Here is a 17,419-nt window from a genome sequence, read left to right as displayed (position 1 = left end):
CTCTTGATGGTTTTGTCACTCATTTTGCAAGGTCTCTGCTACAATTCCGACTACCATTATTTCCCTGCGTCTTATTTTGAGGTCAGGACTTTGGTCTTTTACCTGAGCTTGTGTGCTTTTCTTATGCCACGTGAAATCAATGCAAGGATGTTGAAGACATCCTGGAGAATTAGCGGCTCCATTGACAATAGGCTCTGAGGATCGGGGTCAGAGACCAGACTCCACGCTGTCACTTTTAGAGCGGCTTTAATAGCATTAAAGATCTGCCTCAGCCTCCTGATCTGGATTTAACTGGCAGCAGGGGATTTTGCTTGCCTGTCATGGAACTCCTAGCATTTGCTTGTGTGGGTGTTTGCGGTATCATGGTGTGGTTATTTACTTTTATTAACGAACACATATTTAAAACACTTTATAAGGTTGTGTAGTAGCCATTTACTAATCTTTTTTAACAAAATATGTGCTTTTACAAACTGTAATTTACATAAAATCATGACTGCTTTCATAAACACTAATAAACCTGGGCTGGGATGTCTTTTGACTGGGGTTGTCCCGATACAACTTTTTCACTTAAGATATGATCGATACTAGAGCCTTAAGTACTGGCCAATACTAATTTTGATCCTATACGAAATCCGAATGAATCATACATACTTTTATTATTTTGCATTGTGGAATGTTGTGTGAAATTACTCCGGGAACAAACGTAGGAATGAAAAACACTAACTTATTATTAACTGTCTGAAAGAGATTTACCCTGTCTTTAAGTTGAAGTGGCGAGTTAATAGTTTTTTTTGGCAACGCATAGTGGCCACAATAAATTACACAGTAAGTTGAATAATGCGGACATGATTGTTACTGGATGTAATACGCTTATGCCTTTGATACTTGTTTATGATTATGGTGATAGTCAGTTTATTTCAAACGTGTATGCAGTCATAATATATTACATCATACAATTTACATACAATTGACATATTGTAATTTCTCTTCACAACATGTCCAAAAATAAGTATGAAGAAGCAAGGCTTATATAATCTTCAACTTCCTTATCTCAATCACTATTTACATCAATGAAATACAATTTTTCTTAAATAGTTAAGTCAATTATGATTTCCATAATGAGATTAATATATAATTTTCAATAAGGTTTGAGACGTTTACCAAAATAATTTTTCCATGTCCTGTATGTTTATATTGATAACCTCAACGAGGCAGTAAAAATCAAGGACGCATTACACACAGGATACCTTCTGTTTGAACTGCTGCCATCAGTAAAACTGTATAGGGAGCTAAAAATTTAAACTAGCAGATTGAAAAGTTTTTTTTTTTTTTACCACAGGTTAAATTCTGCCAAATTCTTGGAAATATTATGTTCAAATTTAAAATGAGACCGTGCCATATGTTTCTGTTTTTGCATGCAAAATACAGACTCTTCAAATAACAATCAATGCAACACTGTAACGTGCAACATCTTTGAATGTGAGGGAATATGTGTGTCTGTGAGTCAGTTTTTTTATAACTATTATTAATTGTATACATTTTTATTTGTATGCACTGATTTACTTTGTTCTTAACCATGACAATACATTGATTCTCCTCTATTCCATTATACTGTGGTTTAGACTGCAATATTGTTTAACTATGGACACTTACTATGCACGTCTGGCTGTGTGCTATTATGTGCTTAACTGTTGTGTAGCTGCTAACTCCTAGGAGCCTATAGCCTACCAGGGTTTACATTTTATGAATAACTTGACTAAAAGTATAAACATATTGTGTGCTTATTGGAGGACATATAAATGTTAACTGGCTGTCCAGCTCTACACAAGTAAACACTGCTGGACTGCTTGTAGCAGAGCTTTAGACTCCAGTTGCAGTAGTTTAATTGCAGGATTGTGTTGACGTTCGCGTTTGAGCGCTGCTCAGAGATCAACTGTCTAATCAAGACGTTTGTTTCTTGTGTAGACTAACAACAATGTGTAACAATATATTAAATCTTTATTGCTCAAGCGACTCAACCCTCTGACAAATACTACTTCAACCAGCAGCGGGTTGGGCTCCTAATACAAATTATGCTCGCAATTTAAAACATAACAAAAAGCAGAAAGACAGCTCATATCTCAAATTACTTGTAAATTTAGACCACTGTAGAATAAAAGGTAGAATAAAAGGAGTCTCAAGAGAGGATAATAGTGGGGCTCTGTTGGTGTGTAGCAGCAAGGCATACATGTAAGGGCAGGGCAGGGCAATCCATATATCTGTAGTGTCGATATCATACCAACATTGTTAATGTTTACAAATTCAGGTAAGTTCATGAGGACTTTGAGGGCAAAAACCAAAGAAATTTAAATGACTAATAGATCGTTTTTTTTGTTTTGTTTAGTTATTGTGTACTATTGACATTGTTTTGATGAAACTTTACGGGGGTCGGCAACCTTTACCATTCAAAGAGCCATTTTGACCACTTTCACAAATTAAAGAAAACAATGGGAGCCACAAAAATCTTTTGAAATTTAAAATGAAATAACACTGCATACAAACTTTTTTTATTGCTTTGTGCTATGTATAAACCAAGGGTCTCAGACACGCGGCCCACACCTTAATATGAAAATTGAATGTTAGTGCGGCCCGCGAGTTTTATATGAATGGCGCTTGACAGCGTCATACTTGTCAACCCTCCGGCAGAATACGAATTTCAGGGCAACTATTCTCAAACCCCGCCCACTTCAACCGACACAAGGAGGCTGGGGGGGGGGGGGGGGGGGGGGGGGTTAGGTGGTAGCAGGGGTGTATAATGTAGCCCGGAAGAGTCAGGGCTGCATGGGATTCTGGGTATTTGTTCTGTTGTGTTACGGTGCAGATGTTCTCCCGAAATGTGTTTGTCATTCTTGTTTGGTTTTGGTTCAAAGTGTGGCGCATTATTAGTAAGAGTGTTAAAGTTGTTTTATATGGCCACCGTCAGTGTAACCTGTGTGGCTGTTGACCAAGTATGTCTTGGTCTCACTTACGTGTGGGAGTAGAAGATGCATACAATAAAAAGCTTGGCTGGCACGCTGTTAGTACATATTGTAGAGGGCGCTAAATGCTGTACCATCATGGCACGCCCTTATTATTATTGTTAGGGTGAAAATCTGAGAATATTAATCCCGGGAGTTTTCTGCGAGAGACACAGAAATCCGGAAGTCTCCCGGGAAAATCGGGAGGGTCGGCAAGTATGCAGCTGAGCCGTATCAGAGTGATCAAAGAGCCGCAGCATGCGGCTCCGGAGCCGCGGGTTGCCGACCCCTGAACTATACCATGTAAAGGAATAAGGAAGTAGCTTGAATTACACTGGCAATAGCACTCACCATAAATAAATCCAAAGATTTACAGTTAATACTCGTAAACCGTATCGACAGATCTCACTCATGGATCATCGGTATCAGAATTGGCAGCAAGAAACCCTGATCGGAGCAAGCAATGTTTTTAGGAATCACAAAAATTCAGCTGCAAAAGGTATTGAAGCACAACATTTAAGTCACTCCCCAAATTTTGATCATTACTGTACGGTACATGTCCCTAATCCACTAGACAGCGTTCAACCAATCATTACTAATGTAGACACACCCAGTGTAGCAGACATCAGGTGTGATTATCTGTTCCTGTTAGGGCCTGTTTGTGCGTGTGTCATAATAATCATAGTGCAGGGTTGGGTTATTAGGATTTACGCCGTTTGAAGGTCAGCTGCTAAACAGTACAGTCATTGGCACCCTTCTCCTGCGAGTCTCTTCATAATGTTTTGGTTGCACTCCAATGTCGTGCGAACCGGGCAAAGAGCTGACTCAGTAGAGTTTCCTCAAACAATTTGACATCATTACTTGTTTTCCAGCAATGTAAGTCTTCCCTGGCCACCGTTAGACTGTGGCCATGTAGTTATGACTACAGTGATTAGGCCACGCCTTTTAGTGCCTTTCAATTTCCCTTGCTGAGCATTACAACTCTGATCAGGGAATGGCGCAAACACATCAGTCACTGCCGTCTTATTTTCTTCCTGACCTTGGTTGATGTATCACTTTCATTACCTGCCAATGTACTTGGGATGTTCATTATGCAATGTTTTGTTATTTTAGCACTGCATGTTTTTCCTTGATGTCTGGCCTCTCTCCAGGTATACGTGGTGAGCATGTGGAACGGCTCCATGTTTTCCTGTTGATCTGTGGCCTCAGAAGAGTCAAGGACCCTCTGTATTTAGTGGAGAGTTTTTCAGGTGCAGCCGACATTTAAAAATCACTCAACATTATTTTTGGTATTTAGGCATTTTAATGTGAAATAGTTTGTATTGTTGTTGCTGTTTTATTTTTGCAAAGCTTTTCTGTCTGTATGGTTTATTCGAGCTAGTGGTTGAGGCAGTGTCCTCATGAATTAAACATGGCACTAGATCTCTGCGGTTGAGTATCATCAAATTGAAAATGTATGCCAAAGTGCAGAGCTTTTTCTAACAGCTCATAAAGGATCCACGGACCCTGTTTATGAATCTTTTCTCATGGCTCATTTACTGTTAAGATACAGTGGTACCTTAGTTGTCATTCCAAAATGTCCAATGAGAACCAAATCGTACAGAAACCAAATCAAATTCCCTTATAAAATGTTGTAAATCTAATTAACTCACTTTAAACACCCAAAAATATTACCACAAAACAGGTCTTTTGTAGAATAATTTGAGTTTTACATGCACAAAATAATGCAAAATACATATAATTGACAAATGAAATCATGATTACCATAGACACCACTTTAGTACTTTGCTACAAGTTATTTCTTGGATTCAGTGTTTCTAATCTTGATCAAAGTGCCAGCACTAGTTTAAACCCAATAAATAAGGACAACGGCTGTGCTCATAAATGTACATCAAATATTGTAACCACATGCATGTGCTACAACTCATCCCACTGCCGTGACTCCGCAACCCTTTAGCAGTACACCACAACTATCATTTTTTTGGGCCAGAATGTAGGTTATTTTGCAGTCATTATTAGGATAGACACCGAATTTGGTGCATACTTTTATAGGCACCGATAGAATTCTGTCTGTTCCATCGGGTATTAATTAATATACCTTTGTACTTGTAACGTCATTTCAACATCGGCTCCTACACATGCTACTGATTTGCATCAGCAATTTTGTATGGCAATTTTAACACCTCTAAACTTGGCAACAAAAACTACAACTCAGATGCAAGTTACAACCAAAGAGCGAGTCTATAATAAGTTCAATACTTACAACACTTTGTAGACTACAACATAAGACTAGACTGGCACATTTATCTTCATGGCAAAGACTACTTCGTAGCGAGGCAACACACAGTAATTTATATATTACTGCCTTTTAACGTCTTGGAATTGTAACTGCATTCAAAGTCATTGTAATACTTGCAAATGAGACTCAGAAATATAACAAGAAAACAAGACATAACAAATGGACAGCACAGTTATGATAATCAGCTGCTCTTTAAATGTTACATTAAAAATTTTATTTTATTATTAGACATTAACACTTGTTAGCACACAATAGTACCAAAAATTGATACCGGTGAGTACTGGTATCGATTCCCAGGCACTGGGAAATGCTACCTTATCAGTTAAAATGTGAAAGGTATCCATAGTCGTTAGCAATAACAATAACACAGAGAATACACCACTAACAGGTGGGATTCTTTGTTTGGGAAGATTTTAACAGGGCACACTTATTAAATTACACCATGAAAAACGTGGTACCAATGTACCAATATAAATTAGCTTTTACCTCAAATTGCTAAAATGCAACAGATGTTGGCGCTGTTGGTCCTCCAACCCAGCCTCCAATGTGTAAATATGTCTATTGTCTGTCTTTCAGAGTGGCACAGTGAGAATCCCCAAAATGTTCTCGTTATAATTGGTCCAAAGGTAAGTACACATCATTGACATGTTTATTTTTGTGTTTGTTGTCCAACATACACCAGGAGTATCTTTCTCTCTGCATTTTGGCTCTATGTACAATTGCTACTGCTAACAGACATGCCCTGGAGCTTCTGGCTGTGGCTAATTGGACACAGTAGAGATACCACTTTAACTATTTACAGTAGCTGTGATTGGAGTCAGCACTGAGCATCTCCAAACAGGCTGAAAGTCATCAGCTGTAGTGCCTGTTCCCTTTTGTGTCAAACTGACATCTGCTTATTGCATATTTCAGATGGGCACTTACCTAACTAGTCATGTATAGCTTTGTGTCTTGATCTGCACATGCACTGACATTTGACATATGATAGAAATTGCCGGTTCCCCTGTCTGCCATCCTCTTCCAGTTTTAGCCCATTGTCTCATTCTTTTAACTAAATCAGTAAGTAGACCTATGATATTTGGGCATTTTGTAAACAATTAGCACAAGTCACATCCTGGCAAAGAGCAGGAAATTTGTGTGTACAGTGTCTTCATCAAAGTACCTTACAGTATTTGCCTCAAATGAATGAGACATGGCGCAGGGCTTATCTACTGTATACTTCTGCAACGTACTCCTTTGTGTTTTCATCTTGTTTGATAAAACAATTCCGTTGAAGCAAAGATGCTTGATTCATCTCAACACTTCTAAACCACAGTGAAAGTCTCTTTTGTTTGTTTGGTAAACAACAAGGCACATATTTTATTAAAAGAAAGACGTGTGTGTATCGTTTTCCCACAATATTTGTGTGACTTTCATTGTTAAGCATTGTCTACATTTAATAATCAGATATCAGTGAATCTAAAACTAAAGACTAGAAAATGTTCCAATGAGACATGCATTGCTCAAGGTGTCGCGCACCATACATTTACGGGAGGAAAATTCAGGTCAGTTTCTTGAGTATTGCCTTTTATTTGTTGCAGTCATTACAGTCCATAAAATAATATTTATTATTATTATAATTTACATATTGTGGGCTTCAAAGTGGAGGGGAAAACAGGGATGTTGTACCGGGACCCCAAACTCAGAATCTTCTGGGCTTTTATAAAGTTTGAAGATGTTTGCTATTTCATTTGAATATGTAAGTTATAAAAAATGTCGTACATCTTAAGATGAAATGGATATAGCCATTAAAGTTCAATATGAAGGTTGCTCAGATAAAATTAAGAAAGTCTCCTACAACCTCTATCAAAAATACAAAATGGTTTATTGTACCTGGATAGCAGTAAACAAACACTTACTTCACACAAAGCACCAACATTTTGGAACAAGAATGAAGTGATAGAAGAAAGGTAAAAATATAATAAATGTATTTGTGGCAGCATAGGAGAAAGTGATGTACAAGTTTCACTTTTGCATCTTACTGCACATAACGGTGGTGCATTCAAGGACCCATCGATTGAAGTTAGAGAGAGAGGCATTAAAGGGGAGGCTTAACCCCAGAAGATGCAGAAATAATAATATAACAATGATATTATGATTTGTATTACCCACTGATGATAATTATATGTGAATCAGGTAATCTCTACTTCACACTCTAAAGTTAAAGTTAAAGTACCAATGATTGTCACACACACACTAGGTGTGGCGAAATTATTCTCTGCATTTGACCCATCACCCTTGATCACCAAAGGAAAATTTGACAGATTAGATAGAATAAAGTAAAACTCGTTATTGTCATCAAACATGAGAGCTTAACGGGAAATACAGGTGGATACTCTGTTTGGTGCAGTTGAAATACAATATACTGTATCTTGTGTGACCGAAATATCTTCCCTGATGTCAGCAGGCAAGGCATGGCAGGGCACGTTTATTTATACAGCATCATTCGTACACAAGAATAATGAGCGTTTATATCAGGGGTCCCCCAAACTTTTTGCCCCCGGGGCCACATTGGGTTAAAAAAATGTGGCCAGTCTATATACATTCGTGGTCAAAAGTTTACATACACTTGTAAAGAACATAATGTCATGGCTGTCTTGAGTTTTCAATAATTTCTACAACTCTTATTTTTTTGTAATAGAGTGATTGGAGCACATACTCGTTTTTTCACAAAAAACAACTCCCCTTTACCACCACCGTGCTTGATAGTGTTCCTGGGATTAAAGGCTGTACCTTTTCTCCTCCAAACATATTGCTGGGTATTGTGGCCAAACAGCTTACTTTTTGTTTCATCTGACCACAGAACTTTCCTCCAGAAGGTTTTATCTTTGTCCATGTGATGTCAGATGAAACAAAAATGTAGCTGTTTGGCCACAATACCCAGCAATATGTTCGGAGAAGAAAAGATGAGGCCTTTAATCCCAGGAACACCAATTCCTACTGTCAAGCATGGTGGTGGTAGTATTATGCTCTGGGCCTGTTTTGCTGCCAATGAAACTGGTGCTTTACAGAGAGTAAATGGGACAATGAAAAAGGAGGATTACCTCCAAATTCTTCAGGACAACCTAAAATCATCAGCCCGGAGGTTGGGTCTTGGGCGCAGTTAGGTGTTCCAACTGGACAATTACCCCAAACACACGTCAAAAGTGGTAAAGGAATGGCTAAATCAGGCTAGAATTAAGATTTTAGAATGGCCTTCCTAAAGTCCTGACTTAAACGTGTGGACAATGTCAGACGATGTCAGAAAACCAACAAATGTAGCTGAACTGCACCAATTTTGTCATTTGAAGTGGTCAAAAATTCAACCAGAAGCTTGTGGATAGCTACCAAAAGCGCCTTATTGCAGTGAAACTTACCAAGGGACATGTACCCAAATATTAACATTGCTGTATGTATACTTTTGACCCAGCAGATTTGCTCACATTTTCAGTAGACCCATAATAAATTCATAAAATAACCAAACTTCATGAATGTTTTTTGTGGCAAACAAGTATGTGCTCCAATCACTCTATCACAAAAAAATAAGAGTTGTAGAAATGATTGGAAACTCAAGACAGCCATGACATTATGTCCTTCACAAGTGTATGTAAACTTTTGACCACGACTGTATATATGTGTGTGTGTATGTGTATATATATATATATATATATTATATTATATTATATTATATAGACCGGCCATATATATATATAGTAATTGAAATTGTAGATGCAGACAGACTCACCGCGTTCAGAGCATCTTTCTTGTCTGGACACAGCTCCTCGGCAACAGCGTTCAAACACTTCTTTACAAACTCCCCATCAGTGAACGCCTTTCCACAGCTAGCAATTAGTTTAGCTACCTTGAAGCTGGCCCGAACAGATGACAAGTTTGCCTTTGTTGGACATTGCATTTTACTAAACCGTGAATTTTTAAATTCACGATTTAGCATAGCCAGCTTTTCTCCTCTCACTTTGCCCAGCAAGCTCGCATACTGCCCTCTGTGGCGAGTTTCATAGTGTCTCCAAATGTTAAATGGGTTGTACTTGTATAGCGCTTTTCTACCTTCAAGGTACTCAAAGCGCTTTGACACTACTTCCACATTTACCCATTCACACACACATTCACACACTGATGGAGGGAGCTGCCATGCAAGGCGCTAACCAGCACCCATCAGGAGCAAGGGTGAAGTGTCTTGCTCAGGACACAACGGACATGACGACGTTGGTACTAGGTGGGGATTGAACCAGGGACCCTCGGGTCGCGCACGGCCATTCTTCCACTGCGCCACGCCATCCCAAATGTTAAATTATTTAAACGCCGCCACTGTCTCTTTGCAGATTAGACAAACTGCAAAAAGTCAAAACTCTACACTCGGAAACTATTTTACGTTTCACCAACGAGTTTGCAATTTTTTTTTCCTCGTGCACTAATTGATTGAAAGAGCATGCACTTGACGTCACGCTATCGATGAGAAAATGCATTTTTAGACAATATGGTTTGTCTGAGCGGCTAGAGTAACAAACGGTAGAAAATGGATTAATGAATGGGCGAGAAAAAACAGATTAAAAAAAAAATATATATATATATATATATATATATATTAATTTTTTTTAATTAATTAATTTATTTTTAACTAGGTACTTCCTGCGGGCCAGATTTTGGACGCCGACGGGCCGCATCCGGCCCGCGGGCTGTAGTTTGGGGACCCCTGGTTCATATGATTATTGAAATGTTTACTTTATAATCAATTTCATGGCAATTTTTTGTAAAAAATAAACTTAATGTACATGTGTCCTAATTGTGTTTATCCCATATTTTAAAGTCAAAAACCTAATTAGGGTTTTTACATGTTTTTTGCATCCAACTACTACAATTAACTATTGAATCCATCCAATAGTTAATTAAGTGCACGTAAACATACCAAGTGTGTGTGTATTGCAACGTTGGGTTTAGGATGGGATGAAGGGTCCTTCAAAAGTCTTATGTATAGACCCCCAGAATTTGGTGCTATGTCCCTAGTTGTGATTGAGATCCTGCTGGCTCTACTATATACACTAAATCCCAATATATTATATATATTAAATTAGGATACGAATAATAAAATTGCAAGTTTGTGCAATGCTACGTTATAATCAAAAAGTTGCCGCTTGCTCGGCAACATCTTTAACCTAAATTGATATGCTGTGACTTTTTCTGGGGGTAAACTAATGCACACAAATCCCACATTGCAATAATCAGATTGGCCATCCACCCGATCCTGACCCCAATCTCTGAAAAATAGAGGATTTTCAGAAAATGATTTGCTCTCGGTAAAAATCATTAATCTTGCCACTGTTTAGTCTGTCCTCCTTGCATTCTTAATTATCATGAAGCTTTTGTGTCTCCCAGATTGATCCTGTCCTGACTGATGCAGTCGAAGCTGTTGTTAGGAGGTAAGTGCCCACTCAATTTTCAGAACCAGTTGCACACTTCATAGAAGCTGCTTGAGCTGTTTTACCCCCAAAATGTTAGACTATGTGCAACAAATGGCACAAACAGCTTCAGATATCCTTAAGAAAGGAGAACTGAATGCACAATTTGGCTGTCTTGTTTCAAATTCTCCTTCTTGGTAGTGATCTTTTCGTTGTTCACCACAACTGTGGTTGGTCTCTCTGGTTAGGACGTCACCTGAGCTGATTGTGCATGTTGCATGTAGTGCTGCCATATTTCTTACCCTGAGCTTGTCGCTGCTGCTCACCATCATTCACGCCTTTGTGAGCCCTGAGTCACGCCAGAGTTGACCTGCTTCTGCAGAACAGCAGGGGTCTTCTTGGCCCAGGAGAGGAGCCAACCGGAGCTTCACGCTGCCATGAAAAGGTGCTTTGCGATGGTCAACAGTTCCATCTCAGAGGGCATGTCCGCAGCTATCTTGGAGGTAAACATCTCCAGGCCTCGTGGGTAATAGGGCAACACATCTCCTGATTAAATCTTCTACTATCTAATGCCTGATCAAACATGAATCTGTGATTTTGTAAATCACTCACTCAAAGCCCAAACACCTAAGACAAAATTGTTCAAGCTTACCCACTCCTGTTTTTCTATTCCTGAACAAGCAAAATGTGCAAATCCACCTAATCTCTTCTAAACGCAGTTGATTAAGACAACCCACTGTTGGCTTAAAGTTGGATTAGTATGTTGGCATGTTTGTCTCATGCTTGGAGGTATTAGCAGACACAGATTCTTAATTCTGAAACTGAACAATGACAAGAAGCTAGAATAGTCAAATTATAGTAATTATTCTCAGCGTCACCCTGTCTCAAATTTACATGGCATTATATACAGGCTACCATTTACAGTACATCTTGCAGTATTAGAGGCATTCTACCGAATATGTGCCGTTTGCTTCTTGTAACCTTCTCAAAATAAATTCACAAGTTAGGTTTTTTTTCAGTTCAAAATCTGACACATTTAACTACTCAAAATGAGCATTGGCCCATTTGAGGCCATTTTATTTCAATTTTGTACAAAGTTCCTAAGACGAAGATAACTCATTTGAGTAACAGGACTGAAAGTACCAGGAAGGAGTTTTTAGCATAGAATTAGGAAATAGAAAAATTATAACCACATGACCTTCATGCTAATAGCATGTTCCATCCATCCATTTTCTACTGCTTGTCCCTTTTGGGGTCGCGGGGGGTGCTGGAGCCTATCTCAGCTGCATTCGGGCGGAAGATGGGGTACACCCTGGACAAGTCGCCATCTCATCACACGGCCAACACAGATAGACAGACAACATTCACACTCACATTCACACACTAGGGCCAATTTAGTGTTGCCAATCAACCTATCGCTTATAGCATGTTGACACAAATAATTATTTTAAGGTAACAGGACTGTGCTTGATTTTAACCCCCCAGTCATAGTTTAAATATCATCAAATATACAGAAAAATAAATGAGTGATCTTACTTGTTGTCCTTCCCATGGCCTGCAGATGCTTAGAATGATTGCAACTTCCTGTGGACCATGTGATTTGTGGAATATTCCAACACTTTTAGAGGGGATAATGTGTTAGGGTAACAGGACCTAGTGAGAATTTAGGTGAGACTATCATGTGAATTTAAGCTATTTTGTTTGGAATAACAAACATTTCTGAAGGATTTAAACAATTATGATTCATTAAGTTGCAGGGACAGGTGATAAATGTTATTTTCATGTGTTTAAGGTAGTATACATTTTTTTATTAAACATTTAATCAGATTAATTTGCAGGACACTTTGCCTTATAAAAACACAATACAGTTAATGTTATAATTCATTTGCTGTATGTATTTCTTTTCCTGGGGACGCAAATAGCACTGATTTAGTGGAATGGCCAAGATTCTGCAAGGAAATTATACAGTGCACGCATGGCAATGTTTAAGATAGGCAAACAAAGTTTTTTTTTTTTTTTTTTTTTACACACACAAAAACTTTGCATTGTTGCACATAAAGCTCAGGGTCAATTTAGCAATCATGACTTCCAAAAACATGCACCTGGGGATAGGTTGATTGGCAACACTAAATTGGCCCTAGTGTGTGGATGTGAGTGTGAATGTTGTCTGTCTATCTGTGTTGGCCCTGCGATGAGGTGGCGACTTGTCCAGGGTGTACCCCGCCTTCCGCCCGGTTGTAGCTGAGATAGGCTCCAGCGCCCCCCGCGACCCCAAAAGGGAATAAGCGGTAGAAAATGGATGGATGGATGGATGGACTACGTCAAGCTAGTTTATTGAAGAAACAACAAATGAATCACGCTGCCACAAATGATCTTCTTTTTGACATTTTGTGAACCAAAAAAATACTATGTTACATCAAGAGGTGTTGTATTCTATATTTAATTCATTGCTGTAAAGGTCGCTAGATTTGCTCTGCTTTTTAAGTACACAAACAAACAGCCAGTTAAACGACAGAGGTCCTGATCTACCAAAGGTTTGTGTGTATTAAAAGACGTGCAAACTTCAAGCTCGTGCAAGGCTGATTTACCAAGCTCATGTGCAGAGGATTGTGTCTCTTAAATGAGCAAAAGGCACTGTTCATTTAGCCTGTCTGTATTCATGTATATGTAAAATATATACTGATTATTAGAATGCCCACAAAAGTAGGAGGGGAAGTTGCAAATATAAGCATTTAGCGCTTGCAATTCGATTCAGCAAGGCTGAAATTGTTTTGCGGCCACTGTTTTGCTTCTATGTTTAGCTCATCTAGGAAGTATGTGCAAGCTGGCACAGTTATGCACAAATGGCTGTGAGAAAGGAGGCGGTCACACCGATTGAAAGAGAGAATTTTCTGTCTTTGCGCGTGTCAACATATTTACACTGTCATAAGTAAATATATTGGAGGTTAATTTGTGTCTTTATTATGAAAAATATTTTTTTATACTGAATTTATGTAACACATTTTTTTGCTAAGAATTTTGTGAGCTGAATATTTTACATCAAATCATGCTGACGATTTAAAAAAATGAAAAAAATCCATCCATGCATCTTCTTCCGCTTATCTGAGGTTGGGTCGCGGGGGCAGCAGCCTAAGCAGTGAAGCCCAGACTTCCCTCTCTCCCCAGCCGTCCAGCTCCTCCCGAGGGCCAGCCGGGAGACATAGTCTTCCCAACGTGTCCTGGGTCTTCACCGTGGGATGGCGTGGACGTGCACTGAATATTAAATTAAAATTAATTTTTTTTATTAAATTGGATATTTACTCAAAAAATATATACATATAAAAAATTAATTTACATAAATTCAGTGTCAAAAAAGCATTTGTAATTATAACACAAAAATAACCTTCATATTTAGACATATTGTCTATTCAGCAGTATATTTTTTATAATTTTATAGCTGCTGGATAATGTAAGGGTCTGATTAAAACAAATTCTATGGAATCGTTTTGGTGTCTGTTTAGTTTTTTTTTAATGGATTTCATTTTTTGAAAAAAACTTTTTCCAACATGCCTTTCCATCACAACATCGCGGTGCCTCCCAACGCGCACCTTCAGGGTGTTAAAAATAGATTATGTTGTTGAGATTGTGCTTCTATATAGCCCAGAAAAGGAGGGCAAAATTATATTTGTATGCCATATGATGCCATAAATGTGTGTCTCCATGGTGACGCGCAAAATCCTCATTTAAATAGGGCGGTCTACATCACTTTTGCACTTGTTATCAATTGTACACGCAGTTCTTTTTTATTTTTTTTTGTCCTCTCCAGCTACTCAGGCAAATCATATTGTTGATGTAGATGCCCATATGGCTGTACAAATTTGCTTTACAAAAGAGTAGTGTGGGATACTTTCTCATCCTGCTCAGTGGCCTTGTGGTTAGAGTGTCCGCCCTGAGATCGGTAGGTTGCGAGTTCAAACCCCGGCCGAGTCTTACCAAAGACTATAAAAATGGGACCCATTACCTCCCTGCTTGGCACTCAGCATCAAGGGTTGGAATTGGGGGTTAAATCACCAAAAATTATTCCCAGGCGCGGCCTCCGCTGCTGCTCACTGCTCCCCTCACCTCCTAGGGGGTGAACAAGGGGATGGGTCAAATGCTAAGAATAATCTCACCACACCTAGTGTGTGTGTGACAATCATTGGTACTTTAACTTTTAACTTGTTGCCTTATTTGTATTTGACTTTATTACATGTATTTATATTATTATTTGGTGCAGGAGGGGATAGAAAGAGAAAAAAAGAAAGACAGAAGGGGAAATTGCGGGGACAAGAGGGGGATAAGACAGAGAGACAACAACAACAGCAAACACAACAATAACAGCAACAACACCAGAACAACATCAGCAAATAGGATATGTACAAATAGGATGGTAAAAATGATAGCAAAGAAGCAGTTAGTGAAATAAATAATAATACAGAAATGACAATGAACATTATTACACTACAAATGGAGCAATACAAATACCAACAGAAATAGCAGTATTGATAATTAATAATAACAATAATTACCTCTATTATCAACAATACAATTGTTCAAATGCAACAATACATTTATGTAATGATAACTTCAAATACAAAAGAAAGCAAATACATGTCGGGGAAGAAATAGAAGCCAACTATATTAACCTTGTAGATTGTTATAGTAATAATAGGTTAAGCTTTGTCAGTGGGCAATGTGTTACCCGGTTTCTTGTAGGGCAACAACGTTAATATATGTACTGTATGTTTCGGAGTATAAGTTGCTCCGGAGTATAAGTCGCACTGGCCGAAAATGCATATAATACAGAAGGAAAAAAACATATATAAGTCGTACTGGAGTATAAGTCGCATTTTTTGGGGAAATTTATTTGATAAAACCCAACACCAAGAATAGACATTTGAAAGGCAATTTAAAATAAATAAAGAATAGTGAACAACAGGCTGAATAAGTGTACGTTATATGAGGCATAAATAACCAACTGAGAACGTGCCTGGTATGTTAACGTAACATATTATGGTAAGAGTCATTCAAATAACTATAACATATAGAACAGGGGTGTCAAACTCAAATACAGAGTGGGCCAAAATTTAAAACTGAACAAAGCCGCGGGCCAAGGTTGAACAAATTAACCTTTTAATAGGGACCCAAACAAGTTTTGCATTGAATATTGAACAAGCAAGGCTTATATAACTTTATAGTGACATCCAAAATCGAGTTTCAAATAATAATAATAATATTAATTTAAAAATATCAATGGCATGTCAAATACAATTTAAATAAAAATGTAATGCCTCTTTTCTATTTGCAGCCTTCTGAGGTAAATATCAACATTAACTTTTTCCACAGGCTAATAAATTAGAAAGTAAAATAACAATGAATAAACCAACCATTCAGGACTTTAAATTGCTCAGTTTGCAACACACTGATCTAATCTGATGTGCCCAAGCCAGATACCTGCCATCTTTTCTTGGATGCTAGTTCATTAATGTCGGGGCTCAAGCTTTGAGCTGAGGCAACTTACATTATCGAATGAAGTTGTTCATCAGTCATTATATCTCGTAGTCCACCCGGACCACAGTCTTGGGGGCGTGCTTTAAAGGCACTGCGTTTATCGTCCTCCACGAGCTGTCGTCACGTCTGCTTTTCATCCATTCCAACAAGGTGCCAGCCCGATCACAAAATATGTGCGACTTCAGCACGCACACACACGTAAATGTGTTCTCCCGAAATGTGTTTGTCATTCTTGTTTGGTGTGGATTCACAGTGTAGCGCATATTTCTAACAGTGTTAAAGTTATTTATACGCGCACCGTCAGTGTAACCTGTATCGCTGTTGGCCAAGTATGCGTTGCACACAAGTGTGGGCATGCTGAAGCCGTATTTATTATGTGACTGGGCCAGCATTCGCTGGACTGGGTGAAAAGCGGACGTGACGATTTTTGGGAGGGGCACTGAAATTTGAGAGTCTCCAGGGAGGGTTGGCAAATATGAGATTTAGCGGTGAATGCGGTGTTACCGCGGCACCGCCGCTGAATATAATCGGCGGGCCAGCTCTAGTGTTAATTTGATATCGCCTCAAGGGCCAAGTGAAATTACACGGCGGGCCAGAGTTTGACACCCATGATATAGAACATGCTATACGTTTACCAAACAATCTGTCACTCCTAATTGCTAAATCCCATGAAATCTTATACGTCTAGTCTCTTACGTGAATGAGCTAAATAATATTATTTGATATTTTACGATAATGTGTTAATAATTTCACACATAAGTCGCTCCTGAGTATAAGTCGCACCCCCGGCCAAACTATGAAAAAAACTGCGACTTATAGTCCGAAAAATACGGTACACGCAGTCTTAGTAGATCACATGCAACACACCCACCAATTGTACACACATTTTTTTTTGTTTGCACTATATTTAGCACATGTTATTACCTGTTTAATGCTATGTGCTCCAACAGGCCATGGATCTGGGGCTACCTGTGTTGGCCAGGAACATTCCGGGAAATACTGCTATAGTGCAAAACGAGGTCACAGGACTGGTGTACTCTTCCCCTCAGGTATATTGACACAAAACACATTTTATAGAGGACAATTATAGTTTTCCATGCAGAAAACAATGTGAAATGTAGCCATTAAAACAATGTTCACCATGTTTTATATCCAGATAGACA

General features: G+C 38.6%; 1 protein-coding gene across 2 annotated transcripts in view; it reads left to right on the top strand.

Moving 5' to 3' along the window:
* glt1d1 (glycosyltransferase 1 domain containing 1) overlaps positions 1-17,419 on the top strand; it is a 51,882-nt gene that overhangs the window by 28,247 nt on the left and 6,216 nt on the right. For both annotated transcript variants that reach the window (XM_061986098.1, XM_061986097.1), the window contains 5 exons: positions 4,148-4,246; positions 5,872-5,921; positions 10,705-10,748; positions 11,110-11,230; positions 17,207-17,305. In XM_061986098.1, coding sequence (XP_061842082.1) covers positions 4,148-4,246; positions 5,872-5,921; positions 10,705-10,748; positions 11,110-11,230; positions 17,207-17,305 — 413 coding nt within the window. The remainder of the gene's footprint in view (positions 1-4,147; positions 4,247-5,871; positions 5,922-10,704; positions 10,749-11,109; positions 11,231-17,206; positions 17,306-17,419) is intronic.

The sequence above is a fragment of the Nerophis lumbriciformis genome, linkage group LG12 (genome assembly GCF_033978685.3).
Source record: "Nerophis lumbriciformis linkage group LG12, RoL_Nlum_v2.1, whole genome shotgun sequence".
Lineage (NCBI taxonomy): Eukaryota > Metazoa > Chordata > Actinopteri > Syngnathiformes > Syngnathidae > Nerophis > Nerophis lumbriciformis.
This window is presented reverse-complemented; position numbering and strand designations above follow the sequence as displayed.